Genomic DNA, 22583 nt, shown 5'->3' on the forward strand with positions numbered 1-22583 from the left:
AGACGTTATGATCTGTCGGTGGGAAATAAAGGTTAGCTTTAGACTTCAAAATGCCAGCTGTTCAATTCCAGTTCTAGTGACATGCAAAACCCCATTTTGTGGCACGCTAAACAACTATTTCAAATGTTGTCCGATGGGCTAAGGGCTCTTCACACCAAGGATGATATCTATAACCACAAATATAACTATAGAGCTTTAATCTAAATAATTTAATCTATAAGAAGAGGGAAGTCCACACCACAGCTATATAACATGATAATGACACAGATTAACAATATCACTTTAAGAACTTTTTTTTTTTTTTTCAGATGATGACCAATAAATACATTGACAGCCAATCAGAATCCATCCAACTTTAAAAAGCTTGAGCATTTAAAGTGCCAAATAAACAACATTATCACTGGTTGGTGTGGAGGTTAATGTAGTTATCGTTATTAGTTTGAACGGACCTTTAAACTCTGTGGTTTCGAGTTGATTTAAGTGTTGTATGACATGAACAGATTCACTGCCTTTGAGGACAGTCTAACTGTTTCTCACCTTGTATTTTTTGACATTTCCCAGATTTTTTGGAATGCCATTGTACTTTTCTACAGGTATATACAGAGTAGGATTTTTTTTCACAAATTTACATACACAAAACCTTTTTTTTTATTTATCATTCTGTATACGTTTTATACATTACTGGTGCAAAATTGTTCATTGTCAAAGCTTGGATGATTTGTGTGCAATGCATTGCAGCTCCACAGAGGCACATTGGTCTGTTACGGTTCACTTTCACCACTAAGATGTCACTACAGTAACCATGAACTTTCAAAGACTATCTGTAGCTCAAGGCATCTTCTTGTGGAGCAACACTAAGTGAAGAGATGCTTCGGAGGTCACGGACAGAAAAAGCTGTCGCCTGCTGCTGGGTGAGAACTGTACAATCAAAGGAGGAGGTTTTAAAAGGACAGCTCATCCTCTTTTATGTTCCACTGAAGAAGGACATACAGACATACAGATTTAGAAAAACATGAGGATGAGCTAACTGACAATTTATTATTTTGGATGAACTAAGCCTTGAAGGAATGAGTGAAAAATAGTGTTGGCTCTAAGGATTTTCCTCATTTGACCTTTTCTCTGTCATGTGCTCTTCCAAGTTGTCCTGAAACAGTTTGTAAGTATTTTGTGTACTTCTTTATATATGAAAAATAATAAAATGAATATGGTACACTGCTGTGGTCTCCATTCTACGAATCGAGGATAAAATAGAATTTTAAGAATCTACAGTGTGTATATGACTGAAAATCACAATATATGCTTTTGACTAGGAAGAGGGAATCAAAATGAGCAGCGTTCATACCAAACCACAGGCTTTTAGCAGAAAAGAATGTCCGCTGAGCTATTTCCAGTCACAAACAAAAGCCTATACACACACAAATTGCAAACACATTTAAATAAGTGTGATGGGCACACACAAAAACCTGATGTTTTTTTGTACAGAGCTAAATGAGAGATATAAAAGGGAATTTTATATTAAAGGGACTTAATGACATGTTTGCTGTGCCAGTGCCCTGGTAAGAAAGTTTGGTTGACTTGCATTCTTTCTCTGCACCGCAGTGTAACAACAGGCCAATAAAAAGAGAAAAAGATCTACAGTATATAACCACAAAGAAAACTGAACATTTCTTACACTAGTTGTGTATATGGTTTTTCATTCCATTTTTATCTCTCTGATATTACAGCAGTTGCATCTGAGACACATAACTCTTCCCCACCTTTCCCTCTTTCAATCCTCCTCCTCTCGTCCTCCACGCCCTTAAACTCGCCCCTGTCCTCCGTTCCCTCTCTGACTCGTTCTCTGTGCCTCTTTGAGAAGAAGGATGTGGGGTGATTTGTGCATGTGGCACTTGGGGCTTCTGATTTTGGGGTTCAGATGGGTGCAAGGACAAAGCCAGACCAACTTCACAAGGTAAGCTTCTTTCTGTGCGTGCACTCAATGGCACATTTGTGTGTGTGTGTGTGTGTGTGTGTGTGTGAATGCAACCATTTAGCAGGAGATGTTAATATGTACAATTTTCATAAAGTATCAGGATTAATGCTGGAACCAAAACATAAATATAGATCGAGGAAATGTTACAATGTTTCTCTTCAACCCTCAATTAGACAGAAAATACTAAATGTCCTGTAAAGCGTTGGTCAGATTTAATTATTGTATTTTTCAAGTCAAGATAAGTTCAGTTCAGGTACATATTATTATTATTAGCTGACCTCATACACACACTTATTAAGAACTTTAGATGAAACATTTAGTCTTTGTTATACAGTTATACACAATCTTGCAAGATGGTCCATTTTCACAATGTAATGCAAATCTCTGCTTCAGTTTTTTTCTAAAATGAAGTGGATTTTTTTTTTTACTGATCAGAAACATGAATTTGTGTTAGGGTGCTTGTTATTAATAAAAATATATTTTTGTTATTATTGTTGTCACTGCTGCTGTTGTTATAGTGATTCGTTTTTAAGGAATTATATTTAGTTTAGTGATCAGAGTGTGCAATTACTTGGTAACCATTGAATCAAAATGTAAATTATTATACTTTTACAGGGAACTGGTGAGACGAATTCCTGGAATGTTATGTAAATCACAGTCGCACCTTCACACAGCTCCTCATATGATATGATTTTATCTAACACAAGAAGTAATCTTAACATCCTGATTCTGGGCCATTTCAAGCATAGGCTTGTTTTACAGTATCAACAAAATTTCCCAGTTGTCTTGTTGTAAAATCTTTATCACTCTGTATAGTTCAGCTCAGACTGTACAGTGTTTATGACATGCCACAAAAAACACCACATTTGTTTCTTAGTCTTAATAATCGTTAAATTCTTTCATGGTTTTGTAATCAGCCAATTAAATCAGCACCTGATTAATTAAGCGATATCTTTGATCAGAGCTGAAAAACCAGCTCATGTGTGACACGTCTGAATGCTGCTTTTGTGTCTGAAGGCTTTATCTAAATATGTATGTATTTGTTCAGCTCCACCTTTGTTTTCTGATCATCACTCCATTCATTCCTGATTCTGAAAATGGTCACCTATGTTAGTTTTTGTTTTTGTCAGCTTATGCATGAGACCGGATAGATTTGCTGACAGTCTGACTCATAAGGCAAACCATTCAAAAAATCGATGTCTAAATGAGTTCGGTGGTTCTCTCTGTAACCTCACACTTGAGCAAGGCTGTTCAGCTGGCTGTGGTTTGGGTTTATTTCCTACAAATATGACAGAACTAGCAGTGTTAGAATATTGCAGGTACTATACATATGGGAACAGGATCCAAAAACAACCCATTAAAGAAAGTAAATAAAGGATGAACACATCATATAAAGTATTTTTATAAGTAGTGACGTTTGTGACTGGTACTACTGAATTTAAAATGGGTTACATGTTTGTTTATGCATTTTTTAGTTCAAAAACTAAATGAGATGTTTGAGATTTATTGCAGTTTATTGGCTTATCATTTACACTACCATTTCAATGTTTTAGCTCTTTTATGATACTTTAAAGGAACAGTCCACCTTTTTTGGTAATAGGCTAATTCTCCAACTCCCCCAGAGTTAATGGATTGAGTTTTATAATTTTCTTATCCATTCAGCCAATCTCCGGATCTGGGGATAGCACTTTTAGCATAGCTTAGCATACACAATTGAACCCTATTAGACCAGTAGCATCGCGTTCAAAAATGTCAATATTTTTCCTTTTTAAAACTTGACTCTTCTGGTGTACTAAGACCAGCAGAAATATATCAGCAATATCACGCAGTCCCTGAAAATAGTTCCCAGCAACTCTGCTATTGCTGCAACTACACAAACTAGCTGGGGACTATTTTCAGGCACTGCATGATATCACTGCGCCTGCTGAGGCCATGTTACGGCAGCACAGCTCCTTGATTATTACGCCGGAATAGAAGTATAGTTCCTAATCATATCGGCCTAGAAAATCGCAACTTTTCATTTTCCGCTGGTCTTAGTACACGATATAACTACAGAAGAGACAAGTTTTAAATAGGAAAAATATCTTTTAACTGTTTGGTCATTTTAGAATGCAATGCTGCTGGTCTAATAGGATTCAGGGATGCATGCTAAGCTATGCTAAAAGTGCTATCGCCAGACCCGGAGATCGGCTGAATGGATTCGAAAACAGTAAAACTAAATATTTGGGTGAGTTGGAGAATGAGCCTATTTCCAAAAAAAAAAAAAAAAAAAAAAAGTGGAGTGTTCCTTTAAGAAATTGTTATTTAACTTTTATTCTGCAACACTCTAGAAAAATGCTGGTTTATTTCAACAAAGTTGGGCTGAAAAAACCCATCATTTTTAATTAAAAGTTACAGCAAAGATATTTATAATGCTACAAAACATTTTTTATTTAGAAATGCTGTAATTTTGAACAATCCACCAAAGAATCCTAAAATATAATTCAAATGGTTTTTACAAAAATATTAAGTAGCACAACCTTTTTAACTATTTATAATAAGAAATATAAAAATGATTCAAATTGTACAAATTTCTGAAGGGTCACATGACACTCAAGACCAGAAAAAAAACGTTAGTGAAAATGTTGCTTTGCCATCACAGAAATAAATTACATTTTATAATATATCTACATACAAAATCGTCATTTTAAATAGTTATATTTCATAATATTACAGTAGTTAATGTGTCTTTGATCAAATAAATTCAGCTTTGTCAAGCATGAAATACTTATTTTATAAAATGCAAGATATAATATAAAAATATTTATTATTATTATTATTATTATTATTATTATTAAATGTAATCAAGCCATTACTGCAATAAACATTTATCATTCTCATTTATTCCTCCCAATTCCTCCTCCATGCTCTCCAGGCCTGTATTCCTGTGTGGTGGTCATTTGGTGACAGACTCAGGGTTTGTGGCCAGTGAGGGTTTCCCCTCTCATTATAAACCAAACTCCAAATGCACCTGGTACATCACAGTAAGTCCAGCACCTTCAGATTCTTTTGCTTCTCATTGTTTCAAACCTTGCATTTTCACCCCGTCTCCTCTCCCATCAGGTTCCAGAAGGTCATGTTGTGATGCTCCAGTTCAGGATCTTTGATCTAGAGGCGGATCCCACCTGCCGCTACGACTACGTGGATGTCTATAATGGACACTCGTACACAGTGCAGAAACTGGGCCGCTTCTGTGGGACGTTCCGACCCGGAGCCCTCATCTCCACCTCCAACACCATGATGCTGGAGATGGCGTCTGATGGCAGCACTGGGGGAAGAGGATTTCTGGCTTATTTTAGTGGCGGGAAACCACATGTCGATGGTGGGATGACTATAGTTACAGTAATACAATCCAAATCTAGTTTGTAGTGCTTGCCTTAATGTTAGTTGCTTTTTTGTACTGCAAATATTTTCATGTCAGAAAATGGTTGAAGGAACTGTTATGTGTGTGTGTGTGTATATATATAATTGAATTCATCCTTGCTGAATAAAAGCATGATTTATTTAATTATTATTATTTTTATCTTACTGACCCCACAAATTTTGCAAAGTAGTGTAGTACTGTTTTATTCCCCCAGTAAATATCTATCTTTCTAATTCTCTTCCCTCTAGAGAATCAGTTCTGTGGTGGCAGACTGACGAAGCCTCAAGGTTCAGTGAAGACACCGAACTGGCCAGAATCTGATTACCCAGCAGGCATCAGCTGCTCTTGGCACATATCTGTGGAGCCCAACATGGTCAGCCTGCAAAGATCAATTCACAGCTCTTTTTCTCTTGCATTTGTCCACTCTCAATCTGTTAAGGCGAGACACTGCAGGCAAAAACAATGTTTTTTCAAGCACCTGTCAATTTTGAGATTTTGGGCTTTTTGGTTTTTCATAAAGTGCTTTTTCAAACTAGTGGAAGGAAAACATCCAAAAGACACTGTTAAGTGTTTCTTTTATAGCACTTTATCTGTTTGTGTCAATAGATTTCAATTACAATACATATTTTTAAAGGCCGTTTTCTCAAAATGAGTTTTTTCTTCAACACTGAGCCATAAATCTCAACTTCAGTAGCACATACACACACCAAACTTGACATTTTTATTCCTGTCTGTATTCTGAAGATTTTTACAGAGGGATTTGTTCATATATATTGTCCTTGATTATATACAACATTTTATTCCCCCCAAAATTGTGAAAATATATTGTTTTCTGGCTGTTCAAAGTATTTTCTGAATTATGGAGTGACAAAAAAAGATAACCAGAATTCCCTCTGTAAAAACATTTGACTCTAATATGTCAAAAAAATTAAACAAAAAATTTGAAACTGACTTCATCTAGTGTTCAGATTTTTGTACTAGAAATGTATGCAAATTAGCACATATTTCATTAAAGAATGCCTCATTTGCATATTTAAACATAACATTTTTGAAAACTTGTAATACAAAAAATGTTTGCAATAATCAATGTAATCAATCAACTGGGTAAGTAAGGTGATAACTATTAGACATTTTTTTTTCCCTATTCACCTGCAGTGTCTCGCCTTAAGTTATTAGCAACCAAGTCGTCCGATAACTAATTATATTAAGGTTTGCTTGAGACGTGCTGCTATGGCATTTTGTGTATGTGGATGAATTTAAACTCTAGTGTGTGTTTATGATGACAGCATAAACAGTACATGGGAGAGTATATGAAAGACCTCATTCAGAGAAAGTGCGTAAGGTGGGACATGGAAAGAGAGAGAGTGAGAGAGCGGCATGAAAAGTGCATGAAAGAACCTTTATACCTGTTTCAGAAAATGTGCTTTTTACTTACATAACTACATATCAAAGTGTGTATATGTGTGTTTGTGTGCATCTGCACATGCCCAGGTGATTGAGGTTAAGTTTGAGAAGCTGGACTTGGAATTAGACACATACTGTCGTTATGACTACGTGGCCCTGTTCAACGGGGGCGAGACCGACGACTCTCGACGGATTGGCAGATTCTGCGGAGACATGGTTCCAGAGTGAGTGCAAACACAATGCACCAGATATCATTCCAAACTATTCCAAACATTATACTAAGGACAAGGGATTTTGTCATGTATCTACACAAGAAAATGTGACTTCTGCAAGGTCAGTCGTCCTAAGGAAAGCTTAGTGAAAGAAAATGCTTCCCAATTCAGAAATACTTTCTCTTTGCAGTTATACATTAAAAAATATGACTTTTGAAGGTCCATGAAGCCCTTTAATCTAGTGCTTAATAACACTTAAATAGGGCCTCAGATCACACCTAATGGACATTTTCACACACACACTGAGTCATGGTTAACTGCTAATAGCACATTAGAAACTGTTGCTTTGCCTGATGCTGCATCCATTCCACTAGGTGTCAGTATAAGTCTAAGACAGCTGTTTTAACATTAAAAGGGGCTTTTTCAATAACCAACTAGTTGATTCTTAGGAATTAATGTGTAGCTGTGCTTGTTTCAGATAAACCTAGTCCTTTGTAGGTCCCATTCAGAGTCGGGATACAACAGCCAAATACAGAAACACCTTTAAGACTGTTGTTGTAATATAAATGATGTCCAATAGAGGGATGATGCAGGGATATAGGCCCTTAGCTAGCATCTCCCTTGTTACCTTGACAGAAAGCCAACAGGATTTTTCTACTGGCTTTTGGATTATTGCAGAAAATGAGCTCTTTCACCAAAAGGTTTATTGTTTTTACACATTTTGTTCATCAAGAGAAGGGGATAAACAAAGTATGCCATGGTTGTACAACTTTGATGCCACCACCAATGAGCTTCTGGCAAAATCATTGATTATTTATTTAAAATCTACAGTTTGGAAAGTTTGAGTCACCAACAGTCTGAAGTCCCATTTAGTCAAAATTATCATTGTAAAAATGTTCTTTATATCTCTGTCAGTGCGGTTGTGACCAATGGAAACGAGCTTCTGGTGCACTTTGTATCAGATCTGAGTGTGACAGCTGCAGGCTTTATGGCTCACTACCGGAGTGTTCCCCGCGGCTCCCGCACAGCCACTGCTACCCTGGACACAGTACACGGGCCAAGAGTCAACACTTCACCTTCTAAACCCACAGTTCCATCAGCAAGACCCAAGCCTACACCATCCAGACCAACTCCCAAGCCAAGATCAAAACCTACACCCAAGCCCAAAACTGTCAGTCCTAACCCCCCAACAAGATCTGGTGCAAGAATCACACCAAAACCTGCTGTAAAAGTGCCGACAAAGAGGCCTACACCTAAACCCACAGTTAGACCTCAACCGAAACCAACAAGAACTACAGCAAAGCCAAAAGTAAAGCCTGGTGTCAAACCAACAACAAAGCCAAAGACCAGTCCCATCTCAAAACCTGGGAACAAAACTACAACAAAAGCAGGTACAAATGCTTATGTGTATGACCGTGCAATATCTAGTATTTCTCTTTGTGTTTTAGACTAAGTTTATGATTTCATCTGTTTCTTCCAAACCTCAGTGAGCAACCGACAGTGTTCTCTACCATGCAAGAGAATAGGCACACTCGTGACCCGCTTCTGCCCCAGTCAATTTGGTAAGATGCTTCGCTTATCATCTCTCTCATCCTGCTATTCATGTCTACTTTATTCTCCCCTAATTGCATGTCACAGCCATGGGCCCCTGGGGCATTTCTATAGACTCGATTTTGAAGCTTTTAGTGCAGACAGCTGTTCGCACAGTAATGATGTTATAATAATGGATCTTAGAACAGCTATCTATTGCAGCTGTCAGACCTCAAAACTCTAATAATAATAATAATAATATGTTATTATTTATTATTATTAATTACCTGAATAACTATTACATTATTAAAGCAATGAAACATGAAATATTTCATTATTAAATATTAAGCGCTATGGTAACACTTTATAATAACTTCCATTTATAAATCATTACCAAACTTTATATAATGCTTAACAGATCATTAGTTAATATATATATGAAATATGTGATAATGTTATTTTTAATTTTTACTAATGAACTTACTAAACATTACCTAATGATTATGTTATCTAATGTAAACTGAAATGCTTACTCTTTCAGTTCAGATGATCTTGATTTGTTGGTCTTTGTTTGTTGTGTAGACCTCTATGTATTTACAGATCTTAACAAATAATCTATTAATTATTTGTTCATGTTTTTGCAATATTTGCCAAAGGTTATTATTGTTTACTAATCATTAGTCATCACGATGGCAAAAAGTGTCCCGAAAGAGCTTAATTCACCCTATCTTTACACATCTTTACATTTATTAATCATATGTTCATGGTTTTGCAGTAGCCAATCTAAAGTTGAAACTATTCATCATTTGTAAATGTTTGTAAATGATTACTAATCATTAAGTATCTTTATGGGCACTGGACTTTTGGCTTCTGTAACAAGGTTTGTGTAAACGGTTCTTGGTTGAGTTTAAGCTAAATGCTTGCTAAAGACATAATAGTTAGTAGTTTTGATGTAAAAAAAAATGCAACACTAACATAAGCATACTACTCTTCAGTATATCATGAATCAGAATATTCCTTAAATCATAAATAAACAGGGGATAGCAGCAAAAGTGTTAAGCTTTTAGTCGTTTTATAACATCTGTTAAAATCTTTTGCAAGTGCTTGATCACTTGCAATTGAAAGTTTCATATTATAAGCATTTTAACTTACATTAAATAATGATTTGTTTGAACATTATATAATGTTTAGTAAATTTACAAGCCAACATTAACAAGAACATTATCTCATGTTTCTAACTCTTTGAATACATATTAACTAATGATCCATTATATAATGTTTGTTAATGACTTACAAATGAAAGTTATTCCTTACCTTATTGTAGTTAATATTATTAATCACTACATATTTAATGTTTCTAATTATTTATTAATATGATATATTTTTTTGTTCATTAATTTTTTATTGGAATCTGTTTTAGATTGCACATCAGAAGCATGCAATCATCTGTTCTCTCAAATGATCTTCCTTTGTTTCTCTCACAGTATTGACCGGTAAAGTGACATCACTCACCCCTGGATCTCAAGGAAGTGCTGAAGCTGAGGTGTCCATTATTAAGGTCTATAAGGCAGGTAGACTTCAATTCAGAAAGAGAGGGCCCACCAGGTCTGCCACACTTACCGTAACATGCATGAAGTGTCCAGCACTGCGTAAAGGTGAAAGAAACACACACAAAACCAGTTCAACCACAAGCAATCTTGCATGACTTGTCTTCTATCACTGTTTAAGAATATCTCACTGGTTCATATTTTTGATCATTTCACTGACCTTTTGTTTTTGATAGTTTAATAATCAATGTGAATTTACTTCTTAGGAGTGAACTATGTGCTGATGGGCCAGGTGAATGGCGAAGGTGTTGGCATTCTGACACCATCCAGCTTTGCTCTTCAGTATAAGTCAGTGCATGACAAAGAACTGGCCAGCCTCGCAAAGAAAACATGTTGACCTCACAAGCTCACTGACCAATCACAATGGAGGAAACAAGCTGAATCCCACCTACTCTGATCTACCTTAATCATAACCTTGTCAGGCAGGGAAAGTTTAAGTCAAATAAACTAAATCCTTAATTATGAATTGCATCTTTATATACAACTAGAGGAACAATATATGAGCAAACAGTAAATATTCTAATACTAAGAGAACAGAAGATTCAGAAAGCTGTGGTATGTTATGCATCACGCCAGAACCTTTCAGACATATTCAGGGTATAAAGTACAGGGTGATTTGCCATTTTATGTTTATTGTGCATCATTAGGTCTGTTTAATGCATTATATAAACATTTTGATATGGCACAATGTATTCATTATAAATTATAAAGCTCATTTTATTAAAGATGGATGACGTGTGAATTATGAATTTATCAACCTTTAACTTTTAATCAGAAATCAGTACTGAAAAACTATACAAAACATTTTTGTTTTAAGTATTTGATGAGTGTATATCTCTATGATAATACTATCCCATAACTGCTAGTCATATCTAGAAGTTTGGGGTCATATATTAATGTTTCTAAAAGAAGTCTCTTACTCTCACTAGGGCTGCATTTATTTGATTAAAAATACTGAAATAAAAACATATAATTTAAATTTTTTTATATTTAATAATTTATTCCTGTAATGGCAAAGCTATACTCAGTCTTCAGCATCACACAAACCTTCAGAAATCATTCCAAAATGCTGATTTGGTCCTCAAGAAATATTTATTATTAAGTGTTGAAAATGTTGTGCTGCTTAATTTTTTTTGTGAAAACCATGATAGATTCTTTGATGAATAGAAAGTTAAAAAAAAGTGTCACTTTTGATCAATTTAATACATCGTTGCTGAATAAAACTATTAATTTCTTGGGTACGTACACTCTCTGTAACGAGCACTCATGTCAGGACGTGTACTGTATGTTTTGACAACAGGGGGCAAAGAGCCACAGAGGATTTCCTCCTTGAACAAAGTGTTCCATGTCAATAGAAAACGAACAGCTGTGTTTCTCCATCAAGAGGACACTTCTATAATGAGGTGTAGTGTTTAATGTCTGCAGTGTACAGGAAAAGAGTCACAAAAAAATTTGGCTGATGGAAAATTTCTCCCTTTATTTCATTTTTTGCTTTTCACATTGAAGGTGTCTGTCCTACACTACTGGCTATGTGAATATCTGTGTTTCACTTTTTAAAGCATGTAGATGGCCAGCAGACATACAGACATAGCGAGAGAAGGGGCGGGCTGTTTTGTGACATAAAACATCGCAGCTGCTCCTGTTTCTTAGCATTAGTCAATCACTCTCTCTCTCTCTCACACACACACATACACACACCGATATATAAATGAATATATAGGCGAATTCACACCGGCAGACATGGAAATGTGAACATGACATTCTTCTCTCAAAGGATTTCTCAGCTTAACATTTAACTCAAAGCACTTATTTTTGTGATTTTAACACGTATCTTACACACAAAATAATATATTTTTAAAACCACACACATGTACATATTCTTTTAGAAAAGAAACAGACAGACCTGATTATACCATTTAAATTTATTGATCCCTAGTTTTCATCTTTTGACACAGATTGAAATAGAAGCAGTACAATAACTCTTACATATTCATATCCTCTAAATTGAAGTATTCTACTTTCACGTTCAAGCCTATATCTTAATAAATAAGATATATCAGCATGTTCTACTTAAGTAAACTATGATGATAAACTCAGTGTGCCTCCAGCATAGTTTCTGTCTTCTCCCCTGAGAACTACAAACTCTTCTAGAACTAGAATTTCTAATCAACCGGTTTTAAACCAATTTTTGAATATTCATATTTTGGTGTTTTCTCCAAAGCAAATATGATACAGGTTAAGTCTCTTGTACATTTGATCTGTAGAGTATAACTATATCTAAATACAGAAGTGAGGTGTTAGCATAAGCCGAGCACAAAGTTGGCAGACTTGCATGATGGCAAACAAAAGTCACGAACAGCCCAACAATGCTCTGTCAAAATTGCTGAAACCTTTGGACTTTGTAGATAACCCACCTCAATATATTAAAACAGGAAAAAAATGTACATTGGGTCCCAGTCAAGATCACAGTCCAGCGCAGACACATTAAGTCATTTATGTGCAAATCATATATTCTGTCTAGATTTTAATACTACACTTGTGCAACACAGTGTAATAAATTATTTATCTCATTATACGATACAATAGTATTAAGTATGAGGCTTTCAAAACTCAAGTTATTAATGAATAACGAATGGATCCCTGTGAATGATGAAATACATAAAAGACTAAATTAAAAAAAATATATATATAATATGTCCTCACAGCTATTGCAACTATTAGGCCTGCCTGACTCTTGAAATTGGAGGACAGAACAACAGAGACATAACATTTTTTTTTGACAGTCACAACATCTGATTCATCAATGACACCAGTTTGTAATTCACAGCAACAGAAAGACATGTTTACACATACATTCACATATATTGTTAAACCACACCAATCTCTCAGACTAAACAACCTGTCTAATTGTCAACAGGTGTTTCATTAAAGCACTTTTCACACTCTCTTAAAAGAGCACCACTTACTGAAATTATCTGATTCTGATTGGATGAAGGAACATTTAACTACCCAGCAAAAAGACCAGTGACAACTCAAGGCTGTATGCAGTACAACAAAGCTGAATACAGCCAACAAGTAACACTTTCTAGAAGTTATTTATAACTATGATATAGGCTACCACAGACATTTTTGAGTAATGCATGATTACAGTTAACCTGTTTTTTTTTTTTTTTTCAAAAATGGCCTTTACATGTAAAAACAGTACTTGCTGATATGTTTTTCAAACAATAGTGCCTTTCGCACTGCTTTAGTTCCAGAGCTAAATGTACAAAGCTGAAGTACTGGGACGATTTTGCGCAAACTACTTCCCAGCACCAATTAAAGGGTTGCATTCGCATCAACAGTGTGTTCTAGGAAGTGACGTAAGCTGGTTGACAGCGACATAATTTTTGGGCTGCGATCTACAACGAAAGCAAAGAAGAACAACATTAATAACAGGAGGATGGAGGACGCTGTGATCGGAGCTGTGTTTTTGTTGTGTCTCGCGAGTTTCACAATAAAGGATATGGAATGTCGACGTATAGCTACATTAAGCGATTGAAAGAATGGAAAGGAGGATTAAGAATCTCCAACTAGAACTGGAAGTTCTACCTTTGCTACAAGTACCTGCACTTCAGTATCAGTTCTTCTAACGCTGTTCTCCATACTTGCAAAATAAGCTGGCATATCAACGTCTACTTAGTGTGAAAACGCCAAAAATTGGGTAGTTCCACAATTAGTTCTGGTACTATGAAAAGATTCACGTGGTGCAAAAGGCCCTTATGATATGGCTTCGTCTTCGCAAAGGCCTTCAAATGTCAAGTCATAGAGAAGCGTTTACAATCAATAACAATGCATAGTTACAGTAGCTTAAAATATAGAATTTTAACTGAAATCTATGGTTACCACCTAATGCTGCCACACACGTTAAGGTCTATAATCGACAGTAATGACAGTATAGAGTGAAATATAATGTTTATTAGAAACTGTGAAGGGGTGTAGTTTAGCACTACAGTGATGTAAAGCAGCATGCAAACTCCACCCCTCTCATTTCCCTTTGCTTCAAACATTTTTGGCTTATTTGTGTTTGTCTGCTTTTCCTGTTTGAAGGGTTTGTTAAAAAGAGGGAGGAAATGTAAGTGGGCAGATGAGAGGAAAAGCGATACAGTGATAGATAGACTGAGAAAAAGAATTTCAGTGATGGAAAGTGTTTCAATATAAGGTGTCCCAGTAAAAGCTCAATCATGCACCCCTCTTGAGTGAAACTTATGTGAACTTTCTGGAAAGTTCACTCAACAATACAGTCCCTGGGGAGCAAACGTGGCAGAGTTAGCTTGCTGATTACAGAGTAGCGAGGACTTTGACACTTGACAGCAAAAAACAGTCTAACTCCAACGTCCTTACAATAAAACCTGCTGAAACATTCACAGTTTTTGTCAATTAATGCCTATTGTGCACTTTTTTTTTCCTGTGGCAATATCAAACTTAAAGCTGCGGTAGGTAACTTTAGACGCTCTAGCGGTTAATAAACAGAACTGCTTGCGTCTTGCGGAAGAACATCGTAGCCGGAACTACTTCTCTCTGTTTATGTCTATGAAGAATCACAAAGGTACTGGGTTACTCCGCCGCGGTACCCCCGAAGCAATCTAAAATAGTCCGAATATAAACACTTATTATAGGGGCACCCTAGTGATTCAGGACAAGCTAAAAACACGGTTTGGAAAATGGATTCATGGTGTACTCGCTTATTATATAAATTTTTCTACATTTTGAACACAAAGTTACAGACCGCAGCTCTGATTGGTTGATTTCTTACCGGGAGCGGTCAGTAACTGCAAATGGCAATAGGACCACTGGGAGGAGCCAGAGGAGCTTGATTTTTTCACAGATTATCTGTCTCATATTCTACTGTCAGGACAAAATGACAGGTTTAACAAATATGAGAAAAATATATTTTTACAAAAGTTACCTACTGCAGCTTTAATGGGACAGTTCACCCAAAATGAAAATGATGTCATCATTTACACACCTTAATTTCATTACAAACCTTTCTTTCTTATGTGGAAAGCAAAAGGCTTAAGATTGGATCCCTTCATCGTACAAAGTGAAGAAGACTTTGAATATACCAGTGTATTCATATGGTTTAATTTCATGTTGGCCTTTATGTCCTTCTTAGAGCTTGAAAGTTCTGGGTCCTATTCAAAAATATTCAAATATCTTGTGTTTTTGCAAAAGAAAGAAAGCCAGATGAATTTTGAAACAACTTGAGGTTCAGTAATAATGACAATTATCATTTTTGGGTGACTGATCCATTTTATAAGTGACACTGCAGTAATAATTAAAACATTATTCAAAACATAAAATCCAAAACAAGAACTTTAATCCTGAGCAGCATGCAGTGCATCCTAATGTCCCTTTATCTTTTTTTGCTCTGGTTGGTAGATCTGATATGCCTGCCAACCAAACCAGGCTATGACACATGCTATGCACCCCTGCAGGAGCACCATGACCCCATAGGTGGACCAGAGTGTTGGTCCAGGAAGCCTAGGTGGCGTTGCAGATGAAAGTACCAAAGTTGGGTTGAGAAGCAGGTCCCACATCTCCACTTTGATCATTTGCAGCTCGTCCAGTATCGACAGGAACGTGCAGCAATGGAACCACTGATGGCTGTGACCCCAGATATCAAAGATCCCAGGAGAAAAACGTTCTGGGATCTTACTGATATTGAAGATGGCAGATACCACCAGCCAAAAGCAATGACGGTAGAAGAAGGCAGCCATGGTGGAGAACAGATGAGGGGAGGAGGATGACGGCGAGCTCACGGAGAGACGGTAGAAGACAGGAGTAGAGGAGATGAAAAACGGAAGGAGGAAGACAAGGGTGCGGACAGCATAGCGGTACTTCCGCCAGCACTGTCTGGTGTTACAGCAGGTGATGACGCATATGATAGCGATCAGACAGGAGGAGGGGATGTAGAGGCTTTCAAAGAACTGTTGGACCTGAGTGTGAAAAGATGCAGAGAGCCAAGACTCTTCATCAGCGTTCAGGCTCTTTCTTTGAGTAGAGTTCTGTCCCTCAAATCCAATCTCTGGTATTCCTGCTTGAGGATGGATGTAGTAGTAATACGCTAGTGAAGAACCCACTGTATACGCACTAATAGTCCCATAGTCCACAAAGAAACAGATTTCACGAATGATGAGTGACATGGAGTTGAGGAGATGAGCCAGACTGCTGCCTAGCAGCAGGTACAACACTCCCAGGAAGTAGTTCCAGAAAGGGTAGAAAAAAGGATTGCTAGGTTCAGGTGCTCCTTCCCATGTGAAAACCTCCAGAAAGTGATAGGTGAACACAAAGATGGGGAGGAAGTGTGTCCAGAAGTTTCCGGTCTCATTGGTGGGACGAAAAGCAGAGGCTAGGCACTCCCGTAGACTGTAGTTGGGGAAACGATAACCAGACAGAATGAAGTTCTCAGTCACTTTTGGTGGAACTTCAGTGTGACGTAGTAATGGAAGTGACCACATGACTGGACCGAAAGATCAATTCACAGAGTAGCGTAAAAAATATCTCCTGATCTTAGAATCATTGTTGAATTAGATTCACTGACTGATAACATGTATGTAGCCCTACGATGTTGTAGGTAGTCGTTACATAACTAGTATTACTTAGAGAAGGCTTGACTTTCAAACTCGATGACATCACAGAGATACAAATGTCATTTTAATAATCCTTTAGAAGCTTTTATGGAGTTCAAGCGCAGATTTCAGATGGCAAAGGCAAATCCCATGGCTTAATACAAATCCCATCAGCGTGTACTGAAATGACTGTGGTTTTAGCTCAAATAAATAATCCTGCTGTTGCAAGTGCAAAGGTCAATGGATCCAGTGTCCCTTTTCCCCCGTTTCCTCAAGTCTTTAGAGTTATCGACATGGTAGATTCTACTAAAAACAATTACGATTTAAAAAATAAATAAATAATAAATAAATAAAGCAATCGAAGAGGATGCTTCTTTATCACTGTTCAAGTCTTCCAGGGCCGTGACGTTCATGTCATCTGAGGTCCACACGACCTCGGTCACACATGCGAGTAAACAGGGAGCTGTTTTTCAGTGCGGAAAGTCTCTTTTGCTTCTCACTGCGGCTGCATCTCCCGCATTAAAGCTTTTGAAAGTAGGTCATGTGGGACACGGTCAGACACCGACCGGTCTCTGAAAACGAGTGCCACCCCTCAGTGTATTTATTATTCGTGGTCCGCCGCGCACCGGCCAGATTATCTCGCGCTGTCTCATATGAAGATGCACTGCTGTAACGTTAGATTAGTTGACGATCTCGAAAAACAGCCGTTTCATGCAGTCTCACAGCGCCGTTTTTACCTCAGAGCGGGGAGACAGAACATCTCTCACGATTCAGCTGTCGGTGTGGCGGCTAATTCCTCTTTTTTTCGCCCATGTTAAATACAGCTGTGCTGCTTTAAGCGTCTCTTCGCTCGACATTCGCATTGCGGTGCTGTGTAATCCGGCACGAGATCTTTCCAGGAAGGAGATTCGTTTCTGCTCGACAGCACTTCTAAATAAACAGTCAACCGGCGTCCAGTCCCTTTATCATTAGATAAGAGATTGCCACTCAGTTGTGCTAAAATGCCGGGGGTTGTGAGGTGCTGTCGGACGCCTATCCGGCCGTTACTTGATCAGGATAAAAGCGTCAGCGTTGCCAGCTCCGGGAGCAGCACCGCTCTTTAACGTGATGCGTGTTTTGCGGTCTTTTGAAGTGTACGACTAATTCTCTCTCTCTCTCTCTCCCCCTCTCTCTCTCTCTCTCTCTCTCTCACACACACACACACACACACACACATACTTATTTATCTATATGTGTAATGACAGTTTGTATTTTAGGGAAAGCATCTGTTTGTTTTAAACTTTAAACATTTTGACCAAAAGGCCAAGCTGTTTTAAATTTAAGCCACAGACAAAAAGGTTGTGCTACACTTAAACTACTTGATATTTTGTATAAATATGATAGGCTACATTGTATTCGACTGTAAATTGATATACATCTCCTAACTACAGAAGATGTGTTGCTAGGTGCCTGTTTTCAAGTGGCTCAGATTGCAATTTGCAAAGGAAAACTGTGATTTTGGAATTTTTTTTTTTACGCGTGCAATATATGTTCTGTCTCTCATATTTGTTACAGTAAACACAGCCTTATTTACACAATACAGTGCTCGCTGAAGCATTCTGCATTTCAAAAAAATCTAATGTAGGCTACTGTGTCCTGTACTGGTGGTATAGTAATAATAATGTACTTACATAAAAAGAGTGTTTTTAAGTCAGAACCCAAACTCATGTTATGAACTCAGTTTATTTTAGCTTACTAGCAATAAAACACAATTTGAATCACCAAATAAACAAACTTCTAGGCAGTCTGAATTCTTCATAATGACACCATAACATTTCATGAAACCTTTTTGTCACTGCTAACAGAAGACTGTTAACCTGTTAGCTTCTCTGTTCAATTACTGTATGCACAACAAACACCCATCTGAGTCCTCCAGCATAAAGCAGTCTATTGTGTAACCATGAAAGGTGGTCCTACAATGGGCTACAGTTAGAGAATATATCTTTTACACAGGCCAGCTGTTGGTTTAGCTGGGAGACTGGGCAGCAAATGTCTGGTTGTGCTGATTTTGGAATATTTCTGAAGCATGTTGTGATGGAACAGTATTTGTCATTTTTCAGTGGTCACTTACAGTATAATAATCATCCTCTCATATCATAAACATGACTTTCGAAAAAGTAGCAGTAGTAGTATTAAAAAAAAAAGAATTACTCTTCTATATTTTAATCATTTTTCATATGCTTGAGCACCTCTGAAGATCATATTTTATTTAGACATTTTAATTAAATATTTAACGTGTTTTCCTGACATTTAAATGTGAATAGGTCAGCTGACTTTGTGTGGGCATACTGTAGTTCCTATACATACCGTTTTTAATACTTGGCATTCAGAAAACTGCCATTTTAGGAGCAATATAAAAAAAAAAAGCCATCTATATTGAGGTTTATGCATGTGTATATAGGGCTGTCACGATATCACGATGTCACGATATATTTTTCACTACACGATTATCATGACCCACAAAATAGATAACGATATATTGTGATATATAAATCTTGAAAAATAAATAAATAAATACATAAATAAATAATGCTCTCAGTCAAATTCATCTTTATTTGATTTTTTGACCAGTGAAACACACCATTGCATACAAAAAGAACAACTGCACTAAACAGAAGAGACTATAATGCTAACTTTTAGTTTGTTACATTACAAAGTACAACATTTCATAAGAATAACAACATCTTTTTTTTTACTCCCAACACGAGTTTTAAATAACTTCCTTCAGTGAACTGATTCTTATCACAGGATTAGGCAGACATTATATATTTTTTTATAGTATTCTTTCCAGCGATTATCCTATAAATACATATCCTTAGTAAAATACCTGAGATGGCTTTAATAACATGTGTTGACTGTCTTAATCTTTTTATGTTTCACTATGTATAACATTTCTTTCTGCATTCTGAGAGGTCATCTACAGCAATAGCTAGATGAAACGTCATAAGTTCTATTACTCCTATAAGTCTTGCTTATGGACTTTCTGTGCAGGGGCGTCAAGTATGAATGAAACAAATTACATGAGAGAGTTAAGCGTTCCATATTGGTCCTATGTGTGTACTATTCATTTTAAACATCGCTAATACTGGTATATTGTGACACCTCTTATTAACACATTAACAATATTTCATTATCACGATTATCATCAATACTGGTATTTAATGACACCTGAGGATTAGCCAGGAAAGGCCTCTGTGGGTATTGAAGTACAGTTTATTGAAGAGATATGAATGGGATATATGAACTCAGTATCTATTGAGGTGAAATGGGAGTAGGTGGGAGAAGATCAGATGTGTCGCCAGTTATCAGATGAAAACCAGACTTCAACCTTCGCTTCACATACAGCACAGAAAAAAACAATCAAATTCAAGGCCCCGAGCGCTCTAATACCTCAAACAAGTTGAGAATGTTTCTCATCTACGAGACTCAAGTTGTCAGGTATTTAAAGGCATGTTTACTTAGTAGCTTTACCATTTAAATATTGCCGATTCATCCATCTGCTGTATCAAGTGGCAGTATGTAAAACATATTACACACACACATAAATTGTAAACTGTAAATTTCACAAATGAATGCTATGGTGATGATTTACACGTCAAATCCTGAATCAGTGTCACTGGAAATGAATTGTTCCCTCAGAAGTTGAGAGGACATTTACACGGTAAAGGTTAATACGATAAGAGGATAGGAACGGCCCCCTGTGACAATTTACAGAATTATATTAATTACTACAACCACGTACTGTATGATAAAGGCAAATGCACTGTTAAATAGTGCTAAGACATAAGATAACAAACAGATAAATGGCTGAATGCACATGAATTTCAGAAGAGGAAGAGCAGATGTGTGTTTGTGTCACCTGATGCCTGGAGGGCGCTGATCCACGTGACATGCGAGGGATCGGCGGTCTGAATCCTGCAGAGGTACATGACCACACAGGGTTTGAATAGTCTTTGCAACATGCTTTGTGATTGATGCATTGTGGTTTTCAGCCTAATAAAAAAGATCATGCATGCATTCACAAGCAAAAAGTGCTTTTATCCAAATTTGAAACTAAACGAAATATTAAAAGCTGTTGAATTGAATACACACACACACACACACACACACTGACATCCCATATCCAGATACATCCTCAACAATTATCAGTTCTGGTTCTGGACCCTGGTGTTGAAAAGTCACCTGAGGGAGAATGATGGGTATCTATTGGGAAGATAATGGTGTCAACAGGATCTTAAATTCAAAAATCATCCTTTGTTTTAAAGGCCAGATAACATACAAAGCAGGGAAATTAGGAAATGATGAACTGAGAGGTCAAAGTATATACTAAACACCTGTTTTAACACATGCTGTTCCTGGGCTAATCGCAGTTTCCAAAGGGTGCAACCAGGGCTTATTCAGGACAAAGAGGTTGATAAATGTACCTTGGATAAATACCTAGGAACCATTTTTGATACAACCTTAAAGTTTCAACAGAATAAAGAGGCTATTATCAAGAAAGGTTCACCAAAGAAATATCTACAGTATATTGAGTGCATTCTATAATACTTTTATTGAGAGCGTCTTGAGTTTTTCATTCCTGTGCTGGTTTCCATCTACTTCTATAAAGAATAAAAATCACCTCCAAATTATAGTTAGGACTTGGCTGAAAAATATCTGGTGTTCCACTGTGGAGCCTACCTGAATTGTATGAGCAGCAATTGATAAGAAAGCTTGGAGTATCATAAGTAAATGACATGCACCCTTACACATGCACTCTGACATACTGCCAGTATTAAATATTAAGTGTTTGACCAATCAGTTTAAGTTTTGTGCCAGAAGACATTCATATTTGTAATTTTTATTTTATTAAGCACTCTTAATGTGTCTGTATTAATTATAGATTTCCTAAGTGGTTGAATTTACTATGAAGCATGTTGTATTGTAATCTAATTATGTGAAAGTGTCTGTATTAATGTTTCTTCTGTGATTCAATTCTTACAGTATGTGTTTTTAGGTTTATTTGGGAAGAGGTTGGTGATGTGCTACCCGTTCCCTACTGCAGTGCCCCCTGTGGGATTAATAAAGTATCCATCAGGAGTCACCCAAAAATAGATTATTGCAGGCAGCATGCAATAAGGAACACTTGGCACTTACTACACCTCCTCAATGCTGTTATAAGTTCATTACAGCGCTCTTTCCACCACAGTTCATGTTTAGACAGGTACGACTGACAAAGCACCAGGGAATAAACCCCCTCTGAGCTTACACATATACTTCAACTTGAACTGTTTCTTCACTTCCCGTTTGCTGAGGACATCATGGCCATGGTCACTATTCCTTAATACCTCATTTATACTTTAAGTCGATTAAGGTTTCGTTAATGGTCCAAAAATATTTTAAATAAGTTATGTTCTTTTGAACATTCTATTCATCAAAGAAGAATAGAACAAAATATTAAATATTATAAATATTTTCCACAAAAATATTAAGCAGCAAAAAATGTTTCTTGAGCACCAAATCGGCATATTAGAATGATTTCTGAAGGATCATGTGACACTGAAGACGGGAGTAATGATGCAGAAAAATCAGTTTTTCCATCACAGGATACATTAGATTTTCAAATGTATTAAAATAGAAACTTAAAACTTACAATATTACATATTTGAATGTGTTTTCAAACTGGAGCCTAGATCAAAACCCCAAACACTTATAGGGCTAACTGCAACTACAATTAATGCAAAGCTATAGTGAAATGTCTAGATGACAATGTTGTCATCCTGCAAGCTATGATAATCACTGAATCGATGTACTTAATCTTAAAAT

General features: G+C 36.7%; 2 protein-coding genes across 2 annotated transcripts; one reads left to right on the forward strand and one right to left on the reverse strand.

Annotated features, from left to right (window-relative positions):
- Positions 1 to 1696: 1696 nt before the first annotated feature.
- Positions 1697 to 11353, forward strand: LOC128017721 (procollagen C-endopeptidase enhancer 2). Its single transcript, XM_052603180.1, has 9 exons — positions 1697 to 1951; positions 4887 to 4995; positions 5075 to 5333; positions 5624 to 5748; positions 6867 to 7003; positions 7907 to 8382; positions 8479 to 8553; positions 10006 to 10176; positions 10335 to 11353. Exons 1-9 carry the CDS (start codon positions 1863 to 1865, stop codon positions 10463 to 10465), a joined length of 1572 nt encoding a protein of 523 aa, XP_052459140.1. The 5' UTR covers positions 1697 to 1862; the 3' UTR covers positions 10466 to 11353.
- A 682-nt stretch (positions 11354 to 12035) lies between these two features.
- On the reverse strand, positions 12036 to 17853 carry LOC128017722 (membrane progesterone receptor epsilon-like). The gene has a single exon (XM_052603181.1). The coding sequence runs from the start codon at positions 16626 to 16628 to the stop codon at positions 15513 to 15515; it is 1116 nt and encodes a 371-aa protein (XP_052459141.1). The 5' UTR covers positions 16629 to 17853; the 3' UTR covers positions 12036 to 15512.
- Positions 17854 to 22583: the final 4730 nt, after the last annotated feature.

This window comes from Carassius gibelio, chromosome A7 (assembly GCF_023724105.1).
Source record: "Carassius gibelio isolate Cgi1373 ecotype wild population from Czech Republic chromosome A7, carGib1.2-hapl.c, whole genome shotgun sequence".
Classification (NCBI taxonomy): domain Eukaryota; kingdom Metazoa; phylum Chordata; class Actinopteri; order Cypriniformes; family Cyprinidae; genus Carassius; species Carassius gibelio.